This window comes from Pestalotiopsis fici (assembly GCF_000516985.1).
Source record: "Pestalotiopsis fici W106-1 unplaced genomic scaffold PFICI_Scf_6, whole genome shotgun sequence".
NCBI lineage: Eukaryota > Fungi > Ascomycota > Sordariomycetes > Amphisphaeriales > Sporocadaceae > Pestalotiopsis > Pestalotiopsis fici.
The window spans coordinates 1,217,923-1,238,262 of record NW_006917096.1 but is presented as its reverse complement, the minus strand read 5'-3'; the positions used below and the strand labels follow the sequence as shown (position 1 = coordinate 1,238,262).

Genomic DNA, 20,340 nt, shown 5'->3' with positions numbered 1-20,340 from the left:
CGTACGATACGCATGAACTATACGCATCTCGTCTTGCGTCTTGGTTCTTCGCCAAGATGGAGTCGACCAGGCTGTTTCAAGCAAACTTTCCAAGGACCGAATCAGGGACAATTGCTAAGGAGTGGATGTCTTCTTTGTTCTCTGTCCAAGATCGTGGCAGTGCCATTGGCCGACCTTTCTTTCCTCACTGGCATAACGACTTCTGGGACCCTTGGAAATTTTGGAATGGTTCTACGTATTTCCGGAATACCCAGAGCACACCGCAAGTTGGAATAGTGCTCTATCAAACGATCGAGTTGGGGTCTGCTGATGATCAAAGATACCATAGACGTTGCTCAATCCCTGTGACGATTTGTCGGAATGATTGTCAAGCTGGAACAGGATGGAGTAGACACTCCCCCCTTGTCATCTTCGGCAACAGGCGAACCTGAACTTCGGAATATTATGAAACCTAAATGGTTTAGGCTGAGCAGAACAGACTTCATAAGCAAGGGACACCGTAGTTGAGAGGTTTGTCCAGGTCTCGTTGGTCACTGGCTAAATGGACCGTACATTCAGTCGAGCCCCCATTCCAGTCTACTATTCCCGAAGCCGATTCTCGGCCGAAAAGATATACTAAACCGTTTAAAACATCACTCGAGGGGTCAATTAGTTCTTCTAATCGGCCTAGTATGTTTCATTCAAAAAGATAAAGTGACGAGAACTAGAGTAGGACAAGTTCTCGACCGCAAAAGTGGCATCATAACTCGACTCGTGTTCCCTGTCAAACCGTTGGGGCCATTACTGTGTACTTACACAGCAAGAGAGGGAGGGCCAGGATCTGGTTCGTGATCTTTCCAAAGATGGCGATTTCCGCGATGCTAGCGGCCCATTACGGGGAGTGGATTAGGGCGATTCCAAGGACGTTTTAGTGCAGGTTCAGGTGCGTACCCAGCGAATGGAACGGGGCGCCCCTCCCTTTAGTGGTTAAGATGGGCTTGATGGGGGGACTGCAAATCGCCCCCCCCCCTCTGGAATGGGATTTCACCGGATTGGTTCGGCTAGTGGGGGGCACATCGCAGACTTGCCAACAATATTTTTCTCTTCTTACTTTTCTCTCTATCCCCGACTAGTCTGACCCGCCGTATGTCCCCCTCCAACCAAAGATCACCCAATTCTCAAATCGTTCCGCCTCTTTTCGAGTCTGTGCTGTGTGTTTTTCTTTTTCGCGATCCAGCCTGAATTTCGATTGTCAGGTGGATCTTTCACGGTCCAATTATAATATGGCCGTCATCTGATAAACAACGCGGCTATGATGTAGTGCCGTGCAAGCCCTGTATTACAACAGACAGACAGTACGATCAGTACGCTATTATTGAGCCTCCGTGTGGGTACATTCCACCGTTCGGGTTACAATAATACGCGGCTAGGGCAACAGGCATCCGACTGTCTGGCAACTGGATCCCTCACACATTTGCCAGGCATCGTGAAGCTGAAGGAAGCACTTTACTGGGGGGAGAGGGCTCCGCGAGTCGTGCGGTTTGCAGGTGGACGCATTAGCATCAAACTCACTAATGGGCATCTCAACAAGCCTGCCAAGGGGTCCCCATTCAGGATCATATCATATTTGAGCTGAGTTCAAGGTACGATATCTAGTCAACTAGTGTCTATCTGGAGCAGATTCCCTTTTGATCGTCGAGCGTTATGTCATTCAAAGTCAGCTTGGCTGGTATCATGTATGATTCAGCTCAAGGCTAATCCCCGGCTCAGACCATTAGTAATCTTGACCCCCAGCGACAATGCCGGAACTATTGACTCGACCTGGTAGTGCTTGGAGAAGATTGCAAGCACCAGGCACTTGCAAGATTGTCTATCTACGAAGAGGCATGTCGACCCCCGGGGGGGGGTCATCGAGTCAGTGTTTGCTCGCCACCACGCGGCAGTTGTTTGTGTAGGCATGGATAATCTGAAGTGTGTATGGTGTAGCACATAACGGCTCTTGTTCAAATTACTGAGCTGACTGCATATGCCAGCCAGGGCTCCCCATGCATGAATGAATGCAAGTTGGCCAGGTACGAAGTTTGTCCATGCCAATCGGTCTAATCACTTTGCTGATACGACTCCGCAGCAGTTTGGCGCAACGGTGCGACTTTTTGATCCTTCGGGAACCTGTTCCGCGTTTTCCTTTTGATATTCGGTCGCCTTTTCATCCATTCTGAGGCCTGTTTGCTTGTCTGACGTTGGTTTCTCTCCATCGTCGCCTAGAATATTGGCTCTTTTTGGGAAAAAAAAAAAAAAAAAAAAGGGGGACCATGGCAGGGAGGACAGACCCATGCCAAGCATGCAGAGAGATGGAGGGGCCAAGATTTCAAGAATTGGCCCCTTTCAGCAACACTGGCTCGGAAATTGATCAACACCAACGATAGGACGACCCACTGTTCAGAACGGTTGCAGGGCCCAGCATTCTAGGGACCCTGGTCGCTTGCTATATCCGCAAGGCTAGAGGCAGTCTTCCTACAGGCTGGGCTTTTCTCAGTGTGCATGATGGGCATGCTAATCGGCCGCCCCGCGGATGCAAAGAACGCATCCTCCAGAATTAAAAAAACGCTGGGCAAGCCTGGGGTCGATTTGCAGATAGGTACTCCATACTGGTAGTTTGTATGTATAATCCCATCATCCCACGCGGCTGGCCCCTGGTGATCTCTGCTCTCTTTTTCGATCGATGCTTCCATCCTGCCGCGATACGGCACTCATCAGCAGCCGGACAAATGGTAAAGCTGTAGCAGCAGATTGTCGACGACACTGAGCAATGGCTCCGTGATTTCGAATATCATCGACAGCCACCGACGAACCCAAGAATTTTATATGGCGGATAAAGACGTGCTTCTCTCCATTCTGGGAGGGTACGACAATTCGGCTGAACCGACGCCAACATGGAACCATAAAGAGCTCATCATTGGCCTGAGCATTTCTTTTCTTGTGAGTGTATAATCTGATCTCTTCCTGTCCGAACACGATTTCTAATCAGAGAGTGTAGTTGTTATCGTGGATATGTGTCGTGTCCAGGCTCTACACGAGAATCAGAATTATCAAAGCTCCAGGATGGGACGATCTACTTGTACTGGTTTTCTTGGTAAGCCTATTCCATACTTTATGTGGAGCTTCCTTTATGCATAGACAGTATCAACTAACGAGCTGAGCATAGTTATCGGGGACTGCCAATGCGATAGGAATTTGTCTAGGTAAGACTTCAGAGCATGGTATAATACAAGTCGCAGTTGTTGACGCGGTATAGCCGCCAAATATGGGCTAGGCAAGCATCTTCTAGAACTAGAAGAGGATAATCTAGTCGCATTCCTCAAGGTAGGCAACACTGTCCAATCATAGTACCGTACAAACTGACATGATGTTTGCATCTTTGCAGTCCTTCTATGTCTCCAACGCATCATACGCCATGTCGACCGCGCTGGTCAAGGCATCGCTTCTTTTCCAGTACTTGAGGATATTCAAAAGTGGCTGCCACCGCATCATCTGCATTGTGATTCTTGTTATTACATGCCTTTGGGGCGCCGCGTACACCATATTGACTTGGTTTCCTTGCAAGCCCATCCATATTTACTGGAACTGGACTTCGGGTGGTGGTCACTGTTGGGCATTTGCATCCCTTCACGCAACACAATTCTACGGGGCATACTTCAGCCATGCCGTGACCAACATGGTATTGGACTTTTGCGTGCTGGCCATCCCGATGCCGTTGTACTTTCGTAGCACCACGACGGGGCCGACAAGGAGGAGATTACTGATGCTTTTTGGTGCTGGAACACTGTAAGGCGGCAACTGCACTCTTGAGTTCTCGGCTGGGCTAACGTGAGGACAGGGTAAGCGGCGTCTCTATTTGGCGCTTGGCTGCTTGCATCGAACACAAAGCAGCGACCGACCCGGTTTTTGATCCGACGTGGTACGGAGTGCCAGTGATAGTGCTGGGCATGATGGAAGTCAACGCAGCGAGCATATGCGCATGCGTTCCGGTATTCTGGCCGGCCCTGACGGCGCGAATGGACCAGATATTTGTGACGCAAGAAATCAAAATCACGAGAGAGCGCCGCTTCTCGGAGGAGGGCGACGACGAGATCGAGCTGCAGGATAGCAACAGTCGCACGCTAAGCATGTCGAGCCAACATAATCTCACAAAGAAGGAGATGCATTACATGGACGATTATGTGATAGAGCAGGTCGATCCATTGAGGGACAAGACGCGAAACGTCGAGGTGTCGACCGAGCTGCCATCTAAAACGGTGGGGAGGAAACAATCGACGAGGAGTATGTATTGACATTTTATATAAAGCGAAACACGAAGCTATGCATGAGGTTCCTTCATTATCCATGTTGCTTTCTACTTTTGTGTAGCCATGGCCAGTGCAACGCATGTATGAACCAGAGTGGCGAGTCAGCTCGGGCGAATCAGCACGGGACCGGGCACAACGAGCAACGTCTTGGCGCCTCCTTCAGGAGTTGTCCGACATGGCAACGAACACGACCATAGGCCAGTTGGTCATCCTGAATTAAACGAATTTCAGGCGAAGTCGAAATGAGGCTGTTGCGGGGCCGAAAAAAATCGTCGAGGCTTATGCCATCTAAGGTTAATTGAGCCACTGGGGGCCACTTTGGCAGCCTGCGCCGGTCTAGACTAGGGGTTCAGGGCGCCTAGAATAGCAAAGAAAGAATATTGCTTTTGAACAGCGCAGCCTGTACTACAGAATACATTGTACTCCATACTCAATAGGCACCCACAAGGCAGCAGCTGTGGACTTTAAGTAGTAATCATGTCATGGATATTTCCAGAAAAGACCAATGATGCATCCAATAATAAATATTGCTTGACCATTTCTGCCTTTTTCTGCCTTTTCCCTTTCCCTCTACTGAAGATTTTATCGTTGGAAACAATCATAATTGCTACGTGCATCTTTTTCTTCTGTTTTAAGCCCAATTAACACGAGATCAAGCCTACTTCTGTACAATGGCTCGCGTTGATTTTGTCGACGCCGCCTTCAACGGCCCCGAGTCAACCCAGGCTCGAGAAAGTTACGCCCCTCCCCCTCCTCGCGATCCTCCAAAGGCCCCCTACACCACATATCACGGCCCGCCCAGCGAATTTGACAGGACGCTGCGCAAGGCATCGGCCGTGGCCCTCGCCATCCTTCTCTACAGCGCCGCGATTCCCTTTCACCCGGTCAGCTGGTTTCTCAATGTGAACGGCGCCTTCTTCGTCGACAGCCTCTGCGCCGGCATTGTGTTGCTCTGCGCATGCTACTTTCAGTGGCGGATCGCGGGACTCGGCCACGCCCTCGCCATCACGCTGCCGGTGGGCAGCTCCGGCCCCCAGATCCGCAACGGCCGGATCGACCGCGACGCCCCCGCCAGCAGCACCGTATTCATCTGGCAGTCGGCCCATTACTGGCCCTACGCCATTTGCGAGGCTGTCTTGCTGGGCCTGGCCGAGTTTGGCCCCAGCGAGTACCTGCGCCGCAGCGTGGTCATTGGTGTCATTGCGGGCCTGTGGCTCGTCGGCTGGCATGCGACGCCGAGATCATACAAGCAATGGGCTTGGGGCCACATCAAATCATTGTGGTTTTGGATGATCCTGAACGAGTTGCTGAGCGTTGGGCGACCATCTGTGGGAAGACGTGCACGAAGATACTAAAAAGAGATACCAATGAGGCCTTAAGATTATCATGGATCACGGTCGTGCTTTCATATCTTTCCCCCCAAAGCAGAGTGGTGGAGCGGGTGTACGACAATACGACAACGGTGCACTGTATTGCAATCACATCACGACAAAAAGCGCCAATTTGGAAAGGTGATGGTTGCGACTTAACATTTGTCCACGATACACAATGACTACAGACATGCGAATCTGTCATATACCATCAGTTTACGCTACAAAAACATAAAAAGCATTCCAGCCGTTGCTTAGTATACAATATGATCCTCTACCAAAAAGTTTAAAAAGTCAATTCTGTATTTTGCAGCATAGAACCTCGAGATGAAATTTGGGACAGGCAACATTTGTCCCGGACCAGACCGTCCGGGCCAATAGCTTCAGTGCATTCACAGCGATCTGGAACCAGCGAATAGCCGTTTGATCAATCAGAATCAACTAACCTAGACGGACATGATGGTGGCCGAAATTCCAGCCATCTTTTATTGATATGGATACCGTATTGTTGAATGCATCGGCCCACTCCACCCAAACTGCTAGATGACGCACCCGGATCTCACATGCTCGCGTTCAATTGCAGCCTGAACGATAACATTCAAACTCCGAGACGAGGCATATACATGGCAGACGGGCACTAATCAACACCTCTGTTTAGCACAATTCTTCTTTTGCAACCACATGCATTGTGAAACCCAAATACTCGAATTGCTCACTATAGTCGCCCAACCAATAACAATAATATCGTGACAGCATCAGAAGGCACTTGGAATTCCACTCTAGAACTCGGCAAAAATGTCTCGCCTCACCTGGCCGCACGTCTTCAAGGACACGCGCGCCTCTCACCACCTCTGGCTATTCCCGCTCGTGGCGGGCGGCGTCTGGTTCATTACTCTTAGCATCCTGCTGATCCGGTGGTTCGCCATTGGGCAACCGCGATACCCGGGACAGGTGAACCCCGACGTGCCCTTCATCAGCGACATTGCCGCCTTTACCTTTAAGCCAGTGTTCGTCACGGGGTGCACCATTGTCGGCGTCGCGTTTGCCGGCACCGTCTTTGCCGTCCACCACGTCCGCTACAGCCCCGAGTTTTATGGTCTCGTCTCGGACGCGCCCTGGCGCCAGTTCACTAGCTTTGCTGCCTTGGTTGCTGGGTTGGCGGCCGCGTTTAATTTGTTCTTCCTCAGTGTCTATGATACTGTGGATGCCCATGTTCGGCATCGGTATCTGCTCATGGGCACGTTTGCCGGGTTGGGTCTCAGTGCCATCCTTACGACGGCCGTGTGGTGGGATCAAATCTGGGGACCGCCACGTTGGGCTGGGCTGAGAAAGTGGTATGTTCCCTCAATATGAAAGAAGAGACTCTCAGGTTTTTGTCGGGCTTGCTAACACGGGCAGGTGCCTCTTCAACACATTCCTGGTCGTCTGCCAAATGGGTATTGGTGTATCATTTGTCGTCTTCATGTACACTGGACGCTACAGGATTTCTGGGTTCCTAGAGTGGACTTTGACTTACTTGGGTTGTTTCTGGTTACTTTCATTCATCGGTTACACAAAGTAAGTCTTCAATAATTGAGAAGCACCACGAACTGCTGGCTAACAAAAACTAGATTTCGAGAGGGTGAGGATCCAAAGCCTCCAACCGAAGCGGAAAGAAGGCCCTTGTTGGCCTCTGAGGATTGAGTATCCTTATACTTGCTTGGTTCTTTCTCGGCATAAGAAATTTGCCAAGAAAACATAGCCGCTCATGGAGACTTGTGATTTAGAGCGACTGATATGAATGACCGATGAAATTATAGATAGAAATGATGCATATCCTTCCAATGCAGTATGCTTAGCATCACACCTGCCCATAGCTATCGCCCATCCTGTTCCTCTGCCATTCTCTCACTCATACGCTTGTTCTCAAGATCCAGGAGCATCTACTTCCCAGGGTGTTCAATCCTCATCGTCAGACTGAGTTTGAAGACCGAAAAAGTTCCTCAGTCTTTGCAAACCTCGTTCCACGTCCGAGTTCTGGAAATATTTGTATAGCCCTCTCCTTGGTCTTCCATTGGCCGAATTCATCAAATCTTGTTGAAGCTCCAGATAATTTGCCATCAGTTGCAACATTCGCTCCAATTTTGACTTCAAGTACCAGACGCAGTTTGTTCCCCAGGATCTGCGAAGTAGCAGAATTTCCCCAAGGCCAGCAAAATTATGACAGGGGCTGTCGCTGGACTCTGGCATTACGTGATAGTAGAAGAACACTTGGCCATATGGTCCATGTGGATAGCCATATCTCCGCCAGCGCTCGTAGCCACCATGGAAGTGCTTGACCATTACCACTCTTCTGAGCCAAGGTGGAAACTCATGGGGGAAACGGTGGTCGACGGCTTTGTCGGGCCTAAAAAAGTACTCGATCACCGTCGACATGCGGACAAACTTGTCAACATGTTGTTCTTGGTAGGAGATCTCGTAGTTATGCTTGGGACACCCAATTCCTAACCGAAACGACGGGTCCACTCTGCCATGAAACTGCTGGTGTATTCCCACCCTGGGCGGCTGGTGTGTAAACATTCGTCTCCACGATGCTTCTACTCTGCTAAAAGCTTCTGCTTTGTCTTTGATTGCAACCAGCTCAGTTGAATTTAAGTTCCGATTAGATAGAGTGGAGACATCGTTACTGGGGGGAGTACGATCTTGGGAGATGTATGTTTCCTCATGGGTATCTTCATCTATGGGACGGGGATGCAAGCAGAAAGCAAAGTACTCTAAGAGCAACGGATTGACCGTACTTCCCAAGGCGTCGTGGTCTGGAATGAAGAAAAGTCGTTTCTGAAAGTTGGGATTGCCAATGACATTCCACCAGCGTTTGTTGACTCTTTGTGCAGAGACAAGTAATGTGCGGTCGTCGACGTCGAGAAGTATGGCTTCGAGAAGCTCAAAGATATGCAGCACGCGGTTCGCCGCGGATGGGATATCTGAATCTGTTGACATGGCTGAGGCACTCGAGATGGTTCTGAAAGGTGCGGGACAAGAGGGTAAAATCTCCGTGGGCTGGTTTTGTTTTGTGGTTGACTTTAGTTTTGTCAAATTCAAGTGGAATCATCCACCGCGCCCAGACTGACATTATTAAATCTCTCAGTATGTTACCGACAGTGATTAATTAACACACTATTCTAGGAGTATTGCACTGACAAAACTTTGGTGAATAACACAGTGAATGATTTAAAGCTGTCAATGCGAATCATCTGCCCATCTATCAGAAAAATACGCGCTTGGTATGAATTGACTTAATTAAATGTTACAGAACCGTCTATGATCAACCATCTCCCAAGTTCATGGCATCGAGTCGTGTAATTAACGCACAACAATTGAGCTACCGCCCTCATCCGTAGTTCAGTAAACAGACGCAACTCGCTTTCAGTAATCCTCAGCACTCAGCAACGGCAGCGAGCAACATTTCACTCATTTTCTTGAAAACGACGGGGGGTGTGTTGCAGGCGAGATCCCCTGATAGGATATCGACAACGAACACAGCAGAGCGTGGCATTGGCGAGCCTCGATCGGACCAATATGTGTCGTCCCTTTTTGCAAAGAACGCGCCGACAGCTTTTTCACAACTGTGCGGCTCTTCCCGGCCAAACATTGATTGTATTAGCGTTGGCATTCGGATGATCAGCTCATCTTGTGCCTGTGTACGTGTGTGCACCTTACGCGGAGGAGCTTGGTTGATGAAACCCAACCAAAACTCCCGGCTTATACCCTGGAGGGGAGGCTGGTGAGTATACATCTTCTTCCACGATGCACCATGTCTCTTCAAGGCTTCCAACTTGTTGGCGATTTCCTCTGTATCGATGTAGCTCAAGAAAGGGGTCCAGTTGAATACTGGAAAAGAGCAATAGGCGGATTTTGCGATGTATGGCGCGATAAGGGGACGACGGATATGCCGTTGCACCACAGGAAAGCAGAATGGGAAGATGTGAGTCAAGAGAGGGTTGTGTGCGCTGTGACGCGCGCTGATTGAGATGTCATCATCTGGCTGCGTTCCGTCTGGCAGGAGGAAAAGCTTTTTCTGTAAGCTGGGCGTGTTGTTGACCATCCAATGCCAGGAGCGCTTTGACTCTCTGCGCTGACACCAGGAGAGTTCGCATATCAAGATGTGCGAGTATGGAGACAGCCAGTTCATTGGTATTTAAAGCCCGATGGGTGGCGGAATGGCAAGAGCCCCATTCTGTCGACATGACTTGGGACCGTGGGGTATTCGTTCAACTTGATGGTCAAGTCGTGAAGGGCAGTGGATGTAGTTGGCTGTTTTGTCAAGCGGTTGTTTGGCAGCATGATTCTTTTCCGAGAAGTATGAACTATAAATACTATGGTAACAATCAAAAAATTGAAAGGGCCTTGGGCGTTACTAGACTGGGGAGTTGAAGTCGACTCAGCCAGGCAACAATGGGCATTCTGAGGAGCAAAATATTACCAAATTGTTGAGCCCGCACTTCCTCCATGGATTATTCTCTGACACTCATATTGACATCACGATCTCAGAAACCTGAAGATGCCTGAAATCATATTTCATTCCAAGTTGAACAGTCAAGGGCATAATATTCTAGCAACGACGTGAAATTGGGCTAGAAGTCTGGAATCGAACAAGTTTGTCAAATACAGTACAATTCAATGGGCTATGATAAGTATTAGCAAGGGTGATTGTTCTTTTGGACGCATTCCTATTATTGCCCAACATGGATGAACCATGATTGCAAGGCCGATCTGGGAGTACTTTAGAAGGATGTACCATTCATTAGAAGTCACTCGAAACTTGCTGATAATATGTAAAAGGGGAGCATGTTTTACAGTCTCACAACTTCTAGGTCACTCGTCATATGTCGAGTATACAGAGTAATGACCATATTTCAATATCACACTACACTGCATAATTGTATACAATATTGCTGAACCAGGGTTTAGAGGGCATCGGCTCACCCCGCCAACGTCATCGGCGCCAGCGCGGGACATCCCACCTAAACACATGCCACCCGCATATGCAAGCTTGCGACGACTCTTGCAACAACAGGCATCCATTATACCAACAGCCTGAGCGGACCAACCTAGGCGTTGATTGTTCTTTGTTAATTCTAGCCCTGGGCGATTACTCATCCATAGACGAGCTCAGCGAGAAATCGACTCTCAGCGGCCCCATTTCCTTCGCTGCCCAACGAAGCCCCGACCGTCGCTACAGACCGACTGTCCATCTCAGGCCCCGAAAGAGGGACAAGCAGGCGGGAAGAAACAAAAGGAACAAAACAAAACAACACAACACAATACAGACAAGATGAACAGATTATTTGGCAGCGGGTCCAAGGCGCCCAAGCCGACGCTCAACAGCGCCATCTCCAACATCGACGGCGGCATCGCCAAGCTAGACGTGCAGATTGCGCGCATCAACACGGAGCTGCGCGAGCTGACGGGCAAGATGAACCGGATGCCGCCGTCGGGCAAGGCGTTTGCCAAGAAGCGGGCGCGCGACCTGCTGACGCAGCGGCGCAAGTACGAGCAGCAGCGCGAGCAGCAGCAGCAGCAGGTCTGGAACATGGAGCAGGCCCAGATGATGCAGGACAACCTCAAGGGCGTCATGGCCACCGTCGACGCCATGAAGACCACGTCCAAGGAGCTCAAGAAGCAGTACGGCAAGGTCGATATCGACAAGATTGAGCGCCTCCAGGACGAAATGGCCGACCTCATGGACGTTGGCAACGAGATCCAGGAGTCCCTCTCCCGCGCCTACGACCTGCCCGACGATGTTGATGAGGAGGAGCTCGACGCCGAGCTCGAGATGCTCGGCGCCGAAATGGAGATGGAGGCTCAGCAGAGCATAGGCGCCGGCGAGGTCCCTGACTTCCTCAAGGATGAGGTGCCCGACTTTGTGGACGAGCCGGTAGAGCAGGGCAAGGTCCAGGAGGCAGCCAGGTGACCAAATGCGAATCCAAGTTTGATGGCAATCGATTTCGGTCACTTCATATCATGGCGTTTTCTGGCGTTTTGGAGAATGAAATGCATACGGGCACAAGGTTGCAGATTCTATGAGATTAAAGAGCATATTATTCCAAGCACATTATGAAAACACATGTTTGCACATCTTAGGGTATGCGGCCTGTCAATTTGCAACTCTTGTGCGATCGTGTCAATTAGCATCTACCATGCCACGCGCAGCATGCTTTCATTAATTACATTCCATCATTCGTCGCTCTATACGTCTTTTCTTCCGCTTGAAAACGCCGGAATAGCAATGTACCGTACAATGCAACGCCAAATCATTAGTTTCATATGCATACCATAGCCTGCTAGCAGTCTTGAGCCATCGTCTCCTCGATCCTTCTCTTAACTAACCATCAAAGCGCGCTGAACGAGGTTCTCGTTGGTCAAATCCATAACCACAACCCAAACATTCAGTGAACACTGAAAAACATTCCATTTTGCACATAGATCATTCCACTTCGCATATAAAGCATTCCGTCTCGCACGCCAGAGCAACAGGGCATACAGAACTGCTGTTTCTGGCCCGGCATTCTCCCATCCCGATCGCCGGCAGAGTCCAAGTATGAAGGTTCCCGAGGCAAGGCTCCATAGTCGAGACATGCAGTGTCATGGCCAGTTCCACTTATTTTTCGTGTCTCAAGTCCTTACTCGATCGGAGCAAAGAAGCGAGCGACAGCCTCGAGTTCACTGTCACCATTGCAGAAATCCCAACCCACAATTGTCGAAGTCTGACTACAACAGATAATCTTGTGGGCATCGAATTGCAATTTGAAAACTCTTGGAGCTTGCTGGTCATTCTGTGGTATGTGGGGATGGTGAATGTGCAAAGGTCCAGGGACGGGAGGAGGTGCTCCTACGACCAGCGGCGGCTGTGATTGTTGATCCAGTAGTGCAAGCCCAGCATGATGAGCCGCCATTGTCGGCGGTCCAGCCGATGCTTGCACAGAGCTTCGAGGCAAGGACGTTGTCGTAGGGCTTGCTGCGGCCGAAGAGGACGTGGCCGAATCAGCCGATTCCATGAGGTGTGCAGCACTCGGAAGCATCTGCCGACCTGCCTGATTTCGCGACAGGGAAGTATTGGTTGGGCGAGAAGGTTGTCTCGAGGGCCGCGGGTAGGGGGCTTGCTGTGCCAGTTGTGCTGGTGCGGCCTGTCCTTGCGAAGAAGATCGCTCTGTCAGCGGGGCTGCCATTGCTTGTTGTACAGAGTCCCGGATCCGGCCTTGCTGCATTTGTGCTTGCTGAATAGCAATGGAAACAACTAATCTGAGTTCTGCTCGAGCTGCAATATCAGGCACTCTGTCGATCGCTGCCTGGATATGGGAATTGTATGCCAGCATGGTGCTGTGCGTGCCCAATGCTTGTTGAAGGGCTGCCGGCCCTTCTGCCACAGTATCCTCGATCATTCTCGTATAAGTCGCTGTCGTCTGGGGAACGGCAGTCGGGCGCTCGACGTGTCTCATGTCCGCACCATTTTGCATTGCAGGAGGAGCACTGGCTGGGGGAGCTGGGGGCGGCGGCGGGTGTCTTGCAAGGGGACGCGCATTGTGATGAAGAGAGGGCAAAGCCGCGTTGCTCCCACTCGGAATCGGCGAGCGGCTGGGTGATGGTACCTGGCCAAAGGCTGTTGAATTGGTCGACAGTCGCTTCAATTGTCGGTAGGCATTCGTGGCAGCTTCGGCCTGCTGGAGAATATGGACATTTTTCCATTTTCCCTCCTTGTTACGACGCCATATCATGACTGTCTGGTCGTATGAGCCAGATACAATGCGTCCATATGGCCCACCTCCGCCACCTGGAGGTAGTTTTGCACCGTAAGCTGTGATATCCTCAGGTCGCCGGCTACCCGCGTTGGGAGCTTTGCCTCGACTGCGCTGGGAATCATCCAGAGCGCCGTTGCGAATGGCCGCAAAATACTCGTCATCAATTGCCTTGGCAACTTTGCGATCCTCCTCTACGCTGTAGGGCAAGTCACCGAAGCCAGCCTGCACGGTGCGCACGAGATTAACATGGCCACGCAGAGTTGCAACTTCAAGACCAGTCTCTCGGTCAAATACCTTGACCTCATTATCGCTACTTCCACTAATGATGCGGCGCCCATCGTATTGAACACAAGCAATACCCTTGTGGTGGCCCAAAAATGTTCGACGACAAATCTGCTGCGGCCAGTCCCAGACCTTGATATGTCGGTCTCCGCTAGCTGACACAATCTCATCGTTATGTATCTGGACCGCATTCACGGCAGCGCCGTGGCCTTCGAGACAGCCGATCTGGGTCCAGGCAGGCTTGATCGGCAACTGAGCCAGGAGTGTGTCGTCGTATCCATAGTTCTTCAGGCTGATGGGTACCGGTCCAACGAGCTCTTCAATGTTTCCGTAGCCCACCTCGCCAGCCCGCAAAGGTCGTCGATTAAATATCTTGATACTCTTATCCTTAGAACATGTAACCAGGATGCGCTTATCGAACTTGACGTTGAGGACGGATTCGCTGTGCGCAGAGGAAAGAACTTGCAGTTTTTCACCTGTGGAAAACTTCCAGATAATAACATCCGAGTCACTGCTGCCTGACACAATGATGTCTTCTTGCGGGTCGGCGTCGAATTGAAGACACAGAACCGAACCGCGGTGACCTATGAGTGGCTTCCGCGCTAGGCGGCGAGTTTGGAGATTCCAGATTCGTATGGTCTTGTCACGACTTCCGCTGACTACCCAGTCCGGATCGTATTGCAATGAGTAGACACATTCCTTGTGGCCTTCATGAGGGTGGTCTGGGTGCGGAAGCTGAAAGTTGGTGTATTTTCCCGCCTCCCAGTTGTACTCGAGGCGCCGGCGCATTGTGTATAGATAATGCCAGTTGATTCGATATATGTCGCTCAGAGAGTCGTAGACCCACAGCGATGATTGAGGCAGGTCGGGCTGCACTATCGATGGGACAGGGCTGTCGTAGATTTGCGTCGCTTTGCCCTTGCCTTTCCTGTCGACGGGCATTGGGCTTGGCGATTCCATCATTAGATGTCCCAGATGCTGCACTACACTGCCAGTAGTCTTGGAAGAGGACGCACTGCCACCAGGCTGCACACCTCCACCAAACAAGCTTGCGCCAGCGCCTGCCACTTCCGTGTCATCATCGTTGTCGATGTCCATGGCGTCCTGCTGCACGTCTTCCTGGGCCGGATCCGAGATGGCTCTCTTTTTGTGAACATGTCCATATTCAGATGACCGTAGCCGTTGTGGCTGTATCATTCCGGAATGTCTTGCCGCCTCGCGAGAATTCGTCCGGGCCTCAGCCATGGAGATCTCTTTGGGTATGGCCTTCCAACCCTCGAGATGATACAGGCGCTCCCATAGCTTGTGGTCGAGGGCCAGATTGTTCCATGCCCGACAGCATACGGCAACATTTATTAGCGATACGGGGTCGAGGTATCCGAACACCTTGAGGCAGATCTCGGCAGGCAGTTGATGGACAAAGTCGATGTAGAGGCGGGGGTTCAGTTGCTCGACGACGATGTCTTGTATGATTGTGGTGGGGAGTTCACTGAGGAGCGACATGGCCAACTGCTTCTTCTGTGCAATAGTTAAGCTCGAGATTCGGGGTGTCAACCATGACACAAAACTTGCGGAATCGTGGGAATCAGCAATAGGGCCGAAGGTATTCTCCAAAGACGATGATAAAGGGTGTTCACTGTAACCCTCGTCGGGCTGCTCCGTGGTCGGGAATGACTCCATGGGTTCGGCAGGACCGCGTTGAGTCCGGGGCAAAAGGGGACAAAAGCTTGCGCAGCGCAGCCCAGCCTTGGTTCGGACCCGCGTCGGGGGCTTTCTTCGTCTGGTTGTGGATGGAGCTGGACGGAGCTGTTGGAGACCCGGAGTCGGGCTCAAAGCCTAAAGTGGACGTTGCTGCCTTTCCCGATTGGCTGCGGGACGTGCGTGTTGAGGAGGGCACTGCCTTGTTGAAGAATCAGAAATGTACCTCTCTCTTGTGAAGGAATGGGCCAAAATTGATTACCAATTCTCGTCGCAGTCGGTTTTCTAAAGAATGTTGTCGCGACGTCAATGGTGATCAAGGCAGAAGTCTCCGAAAACAGGTTAGAGGCTGGAACCGCCAAAGCGCGTCGGTCAGGTCGCTAGGCGTCTTGGGGGTGGGGTGAGATTTGCGGCAAGCGCAGGCCAGAATTGTCACCATCGACGACGGGTTCCACACCCTTGTCACACTCCTCCACTTAAAAAATGGAGTTTTTCAGCTGCCGCCGTCCACAACAGTTTATGGTTATTCTTAGTTTGTTCCTGGCCAATACATAATCAATACTCCTACTTGCACACGCATCCACTGTAGCATTTTTTAAAAAATACCAACAAAAAACACATTGGGTCGACATTCTATAACCAATCGATGGATTGACTTCACTCTTGTCGTCTGCAGAATTTGACCAAGACAGGAAAGAAAGATACCTATTCATGACTCTTGTCAGTCTCACCATCTTTGGATTAGCCCAATGATGAAATTATGAGTAGTTAGTTGTATGTGGTTTTAGTCAACATTATGGCGGCAGTGCTCATTGTCATTGCCTTCCTTTCAGGAAGCTTCTGAGGACCCCAGGTGGGAAAAGAAAAAATAGACTCCCAAGGGACAACGGCGTGGCGGCACCAAGAAAATAGGAGTCAATCGTTGACCACAGCATGACTTTGTATGTTCCCATCTCTGCACAGATATTGAGAAACTAACTAAAATTAACTTGTTGGAACCTTTAATAAAATGCTTGACTGTGCCAAAAATCTACATGTTTTGATTTCTCCACCATTGATTGCTTCTAATCCAAGTACGTCTGTGTTCATATTATGTATCGTACACAAAACCTTTACCCTTGGATTGACTGGCTGCCCTTTGAAGTTGTTTAATCTGGGATGCTGGTATAGACCTTGGCTCATCTGACAAGTGACGTTGTGGTCACGAGCATCTGATTTTTTTTTTATTCCAACATATTCAAGCCGTTTGTTATAATGGCTAGCAGGGCATTTGGCTTGTTGATGAGGGTAGTTCTCGTGCTGGGCGTAGATACAATCTCCCTGTGGGAACAACCAAACAAAAGACTGACAATTCCTCTTTCTACAAGACTGTGTTGTAGCTCGACTCAGCGGATCGTCACACGTTCTTGACTTTGAAGACCCAAGGTTTACATGTATGGCTTCAGTTCATAAGCTAGATATTGCATAGGAACGACATCTTTGCAGGAAATGAATTGTAATCATGACCATTGTCCACTCAGTAGGTGCTGGATTGCTAGAAGCAATCATAACTCAAATCACTGATTCCAAGGTAGCACGGAAACATCGATTACAGCATCGGGATTCTGGCCGTAGTAGTAAGGAGCGCCAGCGTGTCTATTCATAAGAGCAAACATTGTTTTACCCCGTTCCATAGCAGTGCAATGACTAGTAAGACACCACACTGGTTTTCATTCTTATCGAACCCCCAAAATTCCAACGTAATTGACTGATTCACTCTCCAATGAATTCAGCCACGGTGACTCGACTCTCCTTGGTCTGACATCAAGTTTTTTTTTTTCCCAAGTCATTCATTCGTAGGTGCCGATGCATCCACTTAGAAAATAACCCCAGATGTTCGAGATCTTTTGCCGAGAGAGCCTCATATAGTCAATTTGGGCGATCAAAGCAGCAAAAATGAGATGAGGATGCCGTAGTGTTGTAATACGTCAACAGATCCTCATCCATCGCAGTGCTTATAAATTTGCGCAATGTGCTCTTGGTACCTCTAAACAGCTCCTTGGTCACGACATTTAATAGTCTTTGTGTAAAAGTCAATATATTGCGTTTGCGCTATTCTCGTTTGATAAGCGCGAATGCATAAGCAGAAATGAAGTTATCGCAAGATTCACTTATTGGATATTTCGTGTGTTGTGGACATGAACGATCATGAGCAAGACGAAGCCTGCTCAGCATCTTTGCTTCTTTTCTCTCATATGTGAGGATCATCCAAGTTTTGGATGGATATGAAAAGCCCTCTTGAGTGAGCACTTTTCGTATGTCTTGAATACGAACTGAGATGTGCAAGAGCTCCATCTTTATCAGATCGTGATCAGCGACCAGGTCCACACATCACGTCACTGAGATATGCCTCGCAAATCGCCAGTGCAGTCCTAGAAACATTGTGGACTTGGTACTTGTTCTGGTCGGCATAAGGGATTTGGATGATAATGACTACCGGCCAAATTCTTTTTCCCCGAGGTTCATCGTCTCCTTCGGTAACTCCACCATGAACTGAACTTGGCCTGCAACATTAGGTCAATTTTATGTTCCAGTTTTAAATATTTCGACTATGATCTCAACTCTTTGTGATCGTGCTCTGGGTTGATACTTTGGTCATTCCGCTTTAAATCGATGTTTTGAGTCGTGAATAGGAGGTGAAAGTGGTTGTATGTGGGTACAATTTCCAAAGCATGCTGCGTTCACAAGCAGCCAAAATCTTCTTGACTTGGCGATGAAACACTTTTACTATTTGATATCATGTTTTAGAGGTAGATTAATTAATATTGATACATGCTTTCATTCCGGCCGGCGTCCATGTACTCTTGCACCTGTGTCTGTATGAAGCACATGACGGTGGAGCGACTAGTTGCCGCTTTACAAGCGAAAGAGAAACTATCAAAATTGGGGCATCAAGATATATCACGTCTACAAACATTCAATGATGATTGCCTAGTATTCCACTTGTAGCCAGCAATTTGAAAACAATTACAAAAAGAGAAAAAAAAAAAATGGCAAAAGCTGAAAAATGCTGCAAGACTTTGCTTGTATCACATGTTCGCTGCATAGCGGAAGCCAAACTCGCGAAACCTGGAGCATTATAGCCGTGACAGGGATGACGGAGCGGGCCTCTTGTACATACAAATGAGAATACCACCCTTGTCCATGTTGCTACGCATTTACTACTACTGCTGTCTATAACGCTTCCAGAAGGTTTCCAAGACATACGCACGCACGCAAGAACACAAACATTCGCAGACGCATGACGTTTCTAGAGTCTCCAAGGGTGTCCATTGGGCTGCTATGCCTTGGTGCGGCGTTATCTAAAGTGCGTACATATCGGCTTATGCGAGGCGGGCGTGTTCGTGGGGGTCCGCTGCGGCCATACTGCGACCGCCCACGGAGCATCGCGGGGTAGGATTGGGTCTTTCGCATCTGTAAATGGTAGTTCAGGGTCAATTCGCAAACTCAAGACAACATGACATGCAGAAGCCGGCTCGGTGTGGGAGGTTGAGTGAGATAGTTTTCATCGAATATGTGAACAGTGGTCTGGGGTACTCGGAGCCTAGTAAGAGCGCTGAACTGCTGGCGCCGCAACTGGACACCAAGTGTACTATGTACCACGAGGTTGATGTTGGTTCGTCAGCGGGGCCAAATCCTTGGGCAAAGCACGCAGGTTGGTAGTTGTCTCCAGTCCTGCGTGGTGGTACCAGCAGCCCAAGTCTTGACTCGCATGATGGCCCGTTTCAAGATGACGAGTCGAGATGCCTCGCGCCCCCTTGTGGATGGGGCGCACGAGTCGAGATATGATTTGGGGAAAGACGAAAGCTTGACCTCGGAGGACGGTTTTGGGATGCAAGAGAAGAGTCGAAGAACATTCTTTGCGACTCCTCCTTCCATGGGCTGCCACACTCCATTGGCGAGGCTAATCGTATTCGGCAAGCGTAGGTGATCGCCTGATGCACCCTATATTGGGCATCCTTCGTGTGGTATTCGTCCGCTTGGGATGCTGCTCACCATTCAATATGGAAGACGACGGGTGTTTAAGCAGATGCTGATGGCAGTCCCGTCATTTCAGTGTTATTCCATGAGATCAGCAATAGCAACGCTTGCTGACTTGAGGTGGGAGGTTGATCTCGATTTGATGACAGAGATGGCCGAGGCCGACCAAGTGTACGGAGTACCTACTTCGTACACTCCAATGTAAGAAAGAGCAGTCTTCTTACCAATCTGATGGTTGTACAACCTTGGGCAACGGGGCTCCATGCTGGCGCATTTGCGACCCGGGCTGACAGCTTGAAGAGCTCAAAATCCGATGGATTTGGCAAAGAATCACATCAGATCCAGGGTGAGCTCACTGCTAACTCCGAGACCGCGTAAGCTCTAAACACTGGTCCGCTCCCTGATCCAGATTATCTACATGTTAAAAGACCTACGCTTTGATGCACGCCGCCACGGAGGCAACAAAAAGGATCCATGAATGGTGCCAAGATGGACGGCATGACATGATCAGCCATCCTCCCGAATACAGGCAGACAAAGAATCGAATACCCTCTATGGGACAATTGAACAGGTCAGACCATCAATCGTTGTATCCGCGGGTTGTGCGAAGCGTAATAGGGAGGTACACTTGATGGTTGCACATTGACGGCGACTCGGGGTCAAAGAAAAAACTTGGGACGACGGACTACTGTTGCTCCCTGCTACTAACCCACCTCAACCCAATCTCCCCATTAATCTTCATTTGAGTTTTTGCGGCCCGATACGCTTTTGGTAGTCTAAGTGCTTTTAGTCGCACCGACCAGGCGTATTTGCTCATGCGCCCGACACGCAAATGTTGCTTACTATGTACTAGACCATGTGCATGCG

The 20,340-nt window shown here is 49.8% G+C and overlaps 6 protein-coding genes across 6 annotated transcripts; 4 read left to right on the top strand and 2 right to left on the bottom strand.

The window, feature by feature from the left end:
- Positions 1-3,385: 3,385 nt before the first annotated feature.
- Positions 3,386-4,545, top strand: PFICI_08842 (uncharacterized protein; the record flags this gene model as incomplete). The annotated part of the gene is made up of 3 exons (XM_007837423.1): positions 3,386-3,804; positions 3,857-4,299; positions 4,418-4,545. 3 exons carry the CDS (start codon positions 3,386-3,388, stop codon positions 4,543-4,545), a joined length of 990 nt encoding a protein of 329 aa, XP_007835614.1.
- A 451-nt stretch (positions 4,546-4,996) lies between these two features.
- On the top strand, positions 4,997-5,680 carry PFICI_08841 (uncharacterized protein; the record flags this gene model as incomplete). Its single annotated transcript, XM_007837422.1, has 1 exon — positions 4,997-5,680. One exon carries the CDS (start codon positions 4,997-4,999, stop codon positions 5,678-5,680), a length of 684 nt encoding a protein of 227 aa, XP_007835613.1.
- Positions 5,681-6,490: 810 nt separating this feature from the next.
- PFICI_08840 (uncharacterized protein) lies at positions 6,491-7,378 on the top strand (the record flags this gene model as incomplete). Its single annotated transcript, XM_007837421.1, has 3 exons — positions 6,491-7,029; positions 7,094-7,252; positions 7,306-7,378. The coding sequence occupies 3 exons, from the start codon at positions 6,491-6,493 to the stop codon at positions 7,376-7,378; spliced, it is 771 nt and encodes a 256-aa protein (XP_007835612.1).
- Positions 7,379-7,633: 255 nt separating this feature from the next.
- Positions 7,634-8,674, bottom strand: PFICI_08839 (uncharacterized protein; the record flags this gene model as incomplete). The annotated part of the gene is made up of 1 exon (XM_007837420.1): positions 7,634-8,674. One exon carries the CDS (start codon positions 8,672-8,674, stop codon positions 7,634-7,636), a length of 1,041 nt encoding a protein of 346 aa, XP_007835611.1.
- Positions 8,675-11,009: 2,335 nt separating this feature from the next.
- PFICI_08838 (uncharacterized protein) lies at positions 11,010-11,648 on the top strand (the record flags this gene model as incomplete). The annotated part of the gene is made up of 1 exon (XM_007837419.1): positions 11,010-11,648. One exon carries the CDS (start codon positions 11,010-11,012, stop codon positions 11,646-11,648), a length of 639 nt encoding a protein of 212 aa, XP_007835610.1.
- Positions 11,649-12,357: 709 nt separating this feature from the next.
- On the bottom strand, positions 12,358-15,435 carry PFICI_08837 (uncharacterized protein; the record flags this gene model as incomplete). Its single annotated transcript, XM_007837418.1, has 1 exon — positions 12,358-15,435. The coding sequence occupies one exon, from the start codon at positions 15,433-15,435 to the stop codon at positions 12,358-12,360; it is 3,078 nt and encodes a 1,025-aa protein (XP_007835609.1).
- Positions 15,436-20,340: the final 4,905 nt, after the last annotated feature.